The 8,846-nt window shown below is 48.4% G+C and overlaps 1 protein-coding gene across 1 annotated transcript; it reads right to left on the minus strand.

The window, feature by feature from the left end:
* Window positions 1-874: 874 nt before the first annotated feature.
* Window positions 875-7,429, minus strand: PSMD6 (proteasome 26S subunit, non-ATPase 6). The gene is made up of 8 exons (XM_076346569.1): window positions 7,207-7,429; window positions 6,317-6,522; window positions 5,600-5,745; window positions 4,314-4,533; window positions 4,094-4,202; window positions 2,730-2,898; window positions 1,322-1,399; window positions 875-1,173 (listed from the first exon to the last, which is right to left on the minus strand). The coding sequence occupies exons 1-8, from the start codon at window positions 7,349-7,351 to the stop codon at window positions 1,077-1,079; spliced, it is 1,170 nt and encodes a 389-aa protein (XP_076202684.1). The 5' UTR covers window positions 7,352-7,429; the 3' UTR covers window positions 875-1,076.
* Between the last annotated feature and the right edge of the window lie 1,417 nt (window positions 7,430-8,846).

The following is an 8,846-nucleotide window of genomic DNA, read 5'->3' on the forward strand; positions in this document are numbered from 1 at the left end:
AGGAGCGGGCACGTGAAAGTCCACGCCGTCCTAGCTGTTGCACAGTAGCTTCCAAATGTCAGGATCATTCTGTGGGTGTATCTACCCGTAGGTGTTACTTCACACATTAAAGTCGCAATGAATACAGACAGTAAATGGATGCTGTTGCTAAGTGCAGTGGCATCAAACAGCTAACGGAACTAAGTCACAGGCTTTCTTTGGGAGAAAGGAAAAAAAGAAGCCTCGAGCCGAGGGGGCAGGGTAAACAGCTGCTGCCGAAGGCTCTGCTACGGCCAGAAACCGTGTGTCGTCAGTATGGCAGCAGCCGACTTGAAACATCTATTCCTCAGCGGCTGTGAAGAAAGAAATCGTGACCCCCTACAGTATTTGATCAGTTGGTTCAAACTGCAATAGTATCTTCCACTGTTCCCACCATCATGTTGACATCTGCAAATCTAACAGAGGAAGTAATTACAAATGTAAGGCTTTGCTAACGTGCTGACTTTCTTTTCAACAGCTAGCAAAAATGTCATTTTAAGGGAGAGGTTACTTCAGTTAAAGGTGTTCTCAAAGTTGTAGTCCTTACAGTTTTCATGGTTATATTATTGCTTCACCACAGTCATTTGTACCCTCATTCCTTCTCCCGTAAGCTGTAATCCTCCTGTAACAGGAGTTCATTCTGTCTGGACAGTGCACAAACTAAAATTTTTGGCTCCTTTACTATTATGCAACTGATTCTTTTCACCTTTGATTCAAATACAGAAGTCTTAAAAAAGCAAGCTGAGAACCGCCGTTAGTTCTCTCTGTTCACAGATCTGACCCTGCTTTGCTATTAAGTATTGAACACTGTATACACAGTCAAGTAAAGGAACAAAGTGTATTACAAGAGATCACCAACTGTATTATACATTTAATAAATGAACTGGGATCCATACACCAAAACAGAACATTGTTTACATAATGAAGTGGAAAGTAAAAACACTACCTCTCGCTAGTAATTTTTTTACCTATAGTATACCAAGTTATACAATATATTTATAGGTTACTTCCAAAATGTTTTAAACATCTAAATTTTGCATTCCCTTGCATTAAAAAAATTACATATTAATTACTCTGGAAAGTTTCTGAACTCTGTTTAGCAGTAAATCTCCTTTCTTGATGGTTTCTTGGTACTGCCAATTCTTGCTATCAGGCCTAGGAATTGTGGGGGGAAAAAAAAAAAAGGTTTAGAAGTGAGAATATATTTTACACCAAGCCACTTATTACAGAAATGTAAGTGTCATCAAAATGTATAGAATTAAACCGGGCTGTCAAAAACGATTTCTAGGAATTGTTAGCGTACCTGTTAGTTTCTACAATCTCATTTACTTTGTCTATTTTGCAGTGTAATCGCCCAGCTGCAATAAATCTTGAAAGCTCCCTGAGTAAAGAAAAAAAAAAGTTGGTTAAACCATGTTTCACCAAGGACTTGTAGACTTAGCAGTGCTGAACCTGCCACTACAAAACAATATTGTCACCACACTATATTTCTGAAGCAACAGCCTATATATTTTCATAAGGTATCTTATGGTTCCTCATCTTATTAAAGCTCGGACATTACACACAGGAATAATCATTCTAGCCATCCGAATACAAAATGTCTTAGTATTTTCTTCTCAGGCCAAAGTGTCATACTTGAGTTGGTGAAATTTATCACTTGGCTTAGCATCAACCACTCTTCAAATTCAAAGGTAGCAGTCATGTAGTGTGCCTATTCGGAATTCATCCTGATGGAGATATCTTCATGCCAGTCAACTCGTTAGAAAAGCCTTTTAATAGCTCCCTACTCTCTAGTAGCTCTAAATATGCAGCTTTTTTTTTGTTGTTGTTATTATTTTGCTTAATCAATTGGTGGTCTACAGCACGTTACTGATGGTAGAAGAAAATATTCCTGTGATCAACAGTAAGACAAGTTACAACTAGTAATAAATTACTGGGAAGCATAAGAACTAGTATGACTTTAAAACGTTTACCTTTGAATTGAATGGTATTTGGTTTCTCTTGGAACACCTATTAATTCATTTCTGAGTATTTCAAGAGGTATTCGTCTTTCTGTAACACTTTTCTATGTTAGAAAACCTGAAACTTCTCCATGAAAGAAGAATGACTCTTGTGAAGGAATTTGAAACAAAGCGTTTCATGTACATAGAGTAAAAGTCAATTTCTCACTTCACGTTAGTTCTCACTGTGATCTAAATCTGTTGGTTTTACACTAGAAAAGAATTGCAAATTGAGACCGCAGTGTATGTTTGATTTAAGCGAAAACATCAGATCCTGTCCACGTACCAGCAAGCAAGCAAAACGAAATAAGGAGACTTGTAGGATACATAAAATGTGCGGATCCCCAAAGTTGTAACAGTTAAGTTTTCACATAGCTGTGAACTAAGTCATCCTCTAAAATCTTACGTTTCATAGCATACGAAAGTCAATAGATACAGCAGTATAAAGTTATTAATAAAAGATTAATTTCTCACATGGCGTTTAGAGTGAAAGAAATGCTGGAAAAGTTATCATGAGAGACTGCAATCAAATTATTTTCTTTACTAAAGCATAAGGTTCACTTAAATTTAGCCAAGCTCTTCCACAGAAACATAACTCGGCACGTTTAGAATCAAAGTAGAACAAAGATTTTTATTCATAATGGGTTCATTATAAATAATTAAAAGGTGTAAAGTGAGATCTTTATGAACGTAAAAAGCCGAATAACTTACTGATCTATGAATTCTACACTGACTCCAAATGCTTCTGCCATGTATCCTAACGTCAATGACCGGTAAGACTCTAGGAGCTGGCTATACGCATGAATCCTCATTTCCCGTACATAGTATCGGTAGTGAGGTGCAAACAGCCAATCTTTTTTCATCTCTTGCTCTACAATAGCTGAAAAGAAAAAAAAAGAAACTGAGTCAGTAATCTCTAAGAAATGTAAAATATCAGTTATGTAAATAAAACACGTAACACCTGTTAATAAGTAATCGGTGTGAACATAACTCGTGGTGTATTATTGCTCACTTCAGGATACAAAAGGTATTCTACACTAAAGCGAAGTGAATTCGTGTCATCTGTATCGGTTCTAGAACCAGAAGCAGTAATAACATGCAAACAACATTGTGGCGAAGCTGATGACCCTGTTTGTCAGCAGAGAATACTTCTTCCCGGGTATGAGCTAGTCCCCCCTCTACGGCCGGGGACCACCTCGCCGAAGGCAAGTGGGGGGGCCAGCTGCCACATGGGAGCAACGCGGTGCTGGGAAACAAGCAGCACTTGCTATGTAACTACTTGAAGAAACGTTGTTACCCACAGCTGGGTAAGGAAATAAGATTAACTGTCTCGTGCCAGCTCTTAAATTAGTTACAAGGATTTCCAGGCACGGAAGTGACTGTTTCTCCTGAGGGTTTTAGTTCTCAGCTAGCGATAAGGCCAGCAACAGAAAAATGTTGCCCCTAGCTCTGAATCCCATCAGGCCTAGTCTTCCACAAAATGAAGGGTTCTTTTTTTGCTTTTTCTAAGTATCTTATTTTCTTGTATTCTAAATCTCACAGAAGGAAAACAAGCCGTCTGAGAATTGGCAAGAATGAGAGTTTTCTGAAAAGCTTTTCTTCAGCGTCACCCTTTTACACAGAAACCAGAGCAGAAAGCCAGTGGTAACAACAACAGTGAAAACGTTCCATGTAGTATCTTTTACAGGTTGAGATTTCAGGGCCTTTGGACTACAAGTCCTATAACTTCTTTCAAAGATAAAACCTTTCAAAGGTTTCTTGTCTGACCTGGCTCTTCAGGTAAGACAGTGCTCTGTAGCCATTTGAAAATGCTTTTCCACCTCCTCAGATGGGACCGTTCAAAAAGCTCCCTGTATGCAAAGGTTGCTTTGTTTGTTTTAAAAATCAAGCAGCGGTAAATTTTAGGTCACTGTTTAAAAAAAAAAAAAAACAAACAACGAAACAAGCCTCTATTTTTTTTTCTGCATAAAGTAGCTCTAGTTCTAGACTGTAGCTACTCCACAAAAGTTGTGCATGATCTGAAACAAATAACTGAAGTGCCTGAAATAGTGTTGTAGGAAAAAACACAGCCTTACCTAACGACTGGAAAAAGGCGGCATAACGGCATTCGTAAAGAGAAAAGAGATACTGTCGTACAGCTGGCAAACTGTGTAACACTTCCAGAATCTCTGCTCCTTTAATAACCTGAAAGCAAACAAACAACATGTTTAAATACCATCAGTTTTGGCCTGGAGATAAACAGGTTAAAGAAAGGCTGCGTCTGTTTGAACCGGTGTTTTCATCTGCTTTCCTTACCTTTTCCCTAAGGTCAGGCCTGTCTAATGCAATCATGCTGACATAGACCGTGTACGTTACAAATGTTTTGTAATCCATAAGTTCATAGGATGTAAACGTCGAAACTGTATCAAGGAAGAGCTCTGCTGCTTGTTTGAAATCTCGAATAGCTACACAGTAAAGGCCCTGGTACACTTTGAGGCGATTTCTCCTGTCCCAGTCTCCTCCTTCTTCTATTAGACTTAAAATAGAACAAAAAGAAATATTTACTTATGTAAATGTATTATGTAGTAAGTTATATGAAACAAGTATGGTAAATCACCGATACCATGTGATTAAAGAATAATTTGTTTTACGTTACAGCTTGTTGAAACAGTCCAGGCTTTGTACACCTGTCAGGGGTAGGAAAGCGGCTTCCTTGGGACAGGAGAGGCCAGGCGCTTTTGCACAGTGCAAGTTTCAACCGAAAGGAAAAGTTTATAGCCTCTAAAGTTGTGACAACAGTCTTCTGAGATGTGCGTGCAAATATGGCTGCCAACCTTGGCTGCGGCAACGTTATTTCCACTGCCTATGCTGCCAAAATCAAAGCCATCCAACTAGCAGCATAGAAAAAAATTAAAAGTTGCCACTTTTCAAGAGTCACATTAACACAAAATTGATGTGGCTGTAAGCAGGACCACAGGCCGAGACAAAATCTGCTGAGAAGGCAACACAAAAAATCACTGCCCAAGGAACATGACAAGTGGGAAGACCCTCTGCCTTGGTGTCTCATAGCACCGGCAAAGAGACTGGAAACCGCAGCTTGCTACAGGAACCACTGAAGTTCAAAACGTCGGGAGCACGGAGACACTGAGGCTAGCAGCGGAAACAAGGGAAGGACAGCTGCACCAAAGCACACCGTGCTGACACTGGGCTCTTGCTTCTAGAGGAAAAGCTGGCACTGCATCGAGCCAGCTGGGTGGCACTGGCAGCAGCTGGATTCAGCTGGCAATCGTACAATCTAATCACACCCAAAGTTATTTGTCTTCCAACAGCTACAGAACAGAAAAGTGGGAGGGGGGTGGGCTACAAATTAAAATCAAGTCAGCTGCTAGAAAAGAGCTGACACAAAATATTAACCTTTCTTTTCTCTTCCCCCTCAAAAAAATCCAAGAACAGGAAGCTCTCTAGTACAAGGTAACACCCACCCATCACTGTCTCACAACCAGTCTTAGTCATTTCTTGACAGCAAGGTATTTACCTTCCATTTCTTTTGCTACGGTTTGTCTCAGAAGTGCTTTAGTGCACTCCAACAACCCAAACAGTACCTTTTTGCCTTTTCAATGTTCCGTGTGATGAGGTCGTTATCCATATAAAACAAGCCAATCCTTAGAAGATAGAACACAATATCCAGACGATGTCCCAGTGCCACAGTTTTGTCGTAAGTCTTGCGGAACGCAGTCAGAGCTCCCTCCTAGCAAGACAGTATTTTCTACTATAAGAATGTTAAAAGCACCTAGAATATTTACAAAATGTCTGTCGTAAGTACACGCGTTGTCTTCTGCTGACAGTCGTGACTTTGTTAGTTTCCCACAGAACTTTAACATTATGCATTCTGAATCATCTTAAAGAATCAAAAGTTTAAATCAAGTTAAAAGAGACGATCCTCATATATCTTTTAAATCTAAGGACTATGAAAATCTACTCTGTAACCTGACGTTAAGTTGCACTATGTAAATAGCTTAGAAAAGTCTAAAGACACAAGGAAAGTGAAAAATAACATCTGCCAATGGAAAATAACTTTTTCCCTTTTCAAGAAAAAAATGTTTTCTTTTAAGGCCTCTTGGTTTTTTTCTAGATAATTTAAATTCCAGTAACACCCTCCCCTATTTCCCACCCATGTCTGAGTTGTGCCATAGAGAAACCGCACTGTAGGTCACACAGCTTCCTCCCCACAAACTGCGCACGCTGGAACCTGCCTAGCTAAGAGGATTACGATGCAGTGTTTTTAATGTGAGTCCACAAAGCCTCTGCCATGAACCAACCTTGTCCCCAATCCTGCACAGGTACTCAGCTTTGGCCATCATTGCATCTCGGATTTCACTCTCCCCCAAGATCTTTTCCGCATCTTCTAATTCGTTGTCGAGACGTTTCAGTTCTTCCTCATTAGCTTTCTTCATTTTGTTCAACAGATCCACGTCTATCTGCCATTCAAGAGACTTGCAGAGTGCTTCATAATACGGAGCCATATCTGAAAGAAAAGCAGGAAGGCTTCAGCTATTAATTGCTGCAACAAGCGCGTGCGTGTTTCTAGAGCAGAGCACTCAAGGGCAATACAACTGGTCGTCAGTGCCAGCTACGTCCTGTCTACAGTCAGGTACCCATTAAATCCGGACACGACAGAGCCAGTGTCTCAGCAGGCCTTGCTTGTCACGCTTCTTTCTGCTGATTCTTTACTGCCGTTGCTCTCTTTACGCCTCTCCCACATGCGCTTTCCTCGCTATTCACCTGACCCCGGGCGCAGCGGACCCCAGCGCTCAACCCGTGCCTTCTACCAGGCCAGCACCATGCCAACAGCGGCCAAAGCTGGGGCCAAGGCACGGCGCTGACACGACCAAACCCCCCTTCGCCCTCCCCGTCGCTCTCGGACTGTCCGTGCCCCAGGGGCAGACTGATGCCCCCCGGCTGGGAAGCGTGTGCGCGCCCGCACGCACGCCGGGCCGCCCCCGGGATAGACGAGCACAGACAGTCAGACCGGCTCCCTGCCTACACACGCGCGCCTCCGGACGGACGGACGGACGGACGGACAGAGCCGCCCCACCTCCACGGGGGAAGGGAGGGGCTCCCCTGCCCCCCGCAGGGACGGACACGGACACCACCACACGGACACCACACACACCCACACCCGCACCCCCCCGCACCAGGCCGCACTCACTGTGGAGCCGCACGGCCGCCATCAGCTCGTCGCGCGCGGCGGGGTCGGGCGCGCGGGGCCGAAGGCTGAGGAGGAAGCGGAGCTGGGCGATGCGGAGGTCGGGGTTCTTGGGCAGCCCCTCCTCCTCCAGGTTCTCCAGCGGCATGGCGGCGGGACGGGACCGGACCGGACGGGACGGGACGGGGCAGCTCGGCAGCGGGCAGGCGGCGGCGCGGCCCAGTGACTCAGCCGCGACGGGCGGAAACGGCGGCGCGCTTCCGCCTCGCAGCGCCCCCTGCCGGCCCGGAGGCCTGCGAGTGCGGGGGGGGGGGGCCGCGCATGCGCGGGGCGGTGCCCGCGAGTCTGCGCAGGGGGCGGAGGAGGGGGGGGTGTGCGCTGTGAGGACGCGCATGCGCAGTGCGGTCCATAGGGCGTGGGCGCGCGCAGGCTGTAGGGGTGCGACCGCCGTGGCTATAGGTGCATGGGCGGCGTGCGGGCTCTAGGGGTGGGCATGCACCATGCAGGCTGCTGAGGCTGTGCGCACAGTGCAGACTACAGGGGATGAGCAGGCGCAGGCTGTAGGGGCCGCAGGCGCCCCCAGTGCGAGCTATAGGGGCTGGGCGCGCCCGGGCTGTAGGGGCTGCGGGCGCCCAGTGCGAGCTATAGGGGCTGGGCGCGCCCGGGCTGTAGGGGCCGCAGGCGCCCCCAGTGCGAGCTATAGGGGCTGGGCGCGCCCGGGCTGTAGGGGCTGCGGGCGCCCAGTGCGAGCTATAGGGGCTGGGCGCGCCCGGGCTTTAGGGGCCGCAGGCGCCCCCAGTGCGAGCTATAGGGGCTGGGCGGGCCCGGGCTGTAGGAGTCGCAGGCGCCCAGTGCGAGCTATAGGGGCTGGGCGCGCCCGGGCTTTAGGGGCCGCAGGCGCCCCCAGTGCGAGCTATAGGGGCTGGGCGCGCCCGGGCTGTAGGGGCCGCGGGCGCCCAGTGCGAGCTATAGGGGCTGGGCGCGCCCGGGCTGTAGGGGCCGCGGGCGCCCAGTGCGAGCTATGGGGGCTGGGCGCGCCCAGTGCGAGCTATAGGGGCTGGGCGCGCCCGGGCTGTAGGGGCCGCGGGCGCCCCCAGTGCGAGCTATAGGGGCTGGGCGGGCCCGGGCTGTAGGAGTCGCAGGCGCCCAGTGCGAGCTATAGGGGCTGGGCGCGCCCGGGCTTTAGGGGCCGCAGGCGCCCAGTGCGAGCTATAGGGGCTGGGCGCGCCCGGGCTTTAGGGGCCGCAGGCGCCCAGTGCGAGCTATAGGGGCTGGGCGCGCCCGGGCTGCAGGGGCTGCAAACGCGCTGGCCGTAGGGGGTGCACAACAGCTGCGCAGGCTATAGGAGCTGGGCGCGCACGGTGCGGGCTATAGGGGCCGTGCCCGCGCCGTCTGGGGGGGCGCAGCCGCGGGGCGCGCTCTCCCCCGCTCCCTCGGGGCGGGCAGGGGCGCAGCTCCCGGGCCGGCGGGCGCCTCCGCCGCGTGCCCGAGCTGTGGCCGGGGATGGCGCGTTGCCCTCGGCTCCGGTTCGTTCTCGGGGCGGCTCTGCGGGCCTTCGGCGCTGCGAACGCAAGGCGGGGAGAGACGCCTGAAAGGGGTCTCGGCTCTTGCCGTGAGGGGGAAAAAAAAACCAACCCCAAACG

The sequence above is a fragment of the Aptenodytes patagonicus genome, chromosome 8 (assembly GCF_965638725.1).
Source record: "Aptenodytes patagonicus chromosome 8, bAptPat1.pri.cur, whole genome shotgun sequence".
Taxonomy (NCBI): domain Eukaryota; kingdom Metazoa; phylum Chordata; class Aves; order Sphenisciformes; family Spheniscidae; genus Aptenodytes; species Aptenodytes patagonicus.

Coding starts and splice junctions, on each gene's coding strand:
- PSMD6 (XM_076346569.1), bottom strand. CDS start 7,351: ATGCCGCTGGAGAACCTGGAGGAGGAGGGGCTGCCCAAGAACCCCGAC. Junction 5,746..6,316: donor TGTGCAGGATTGGGGACAAG/GTTGGTTCATGG, acceptor CTGTCTTGCTAG/GAGGGAGCTCTGACTGCGTT. Junction 4,203..4,313: donor GGCCTGACCTTAGGGAAAAG/GTAAGGAAAGCA, acceptor GTTTGCTTTCAG/GTTATTAAAGGAGCAGAGAT.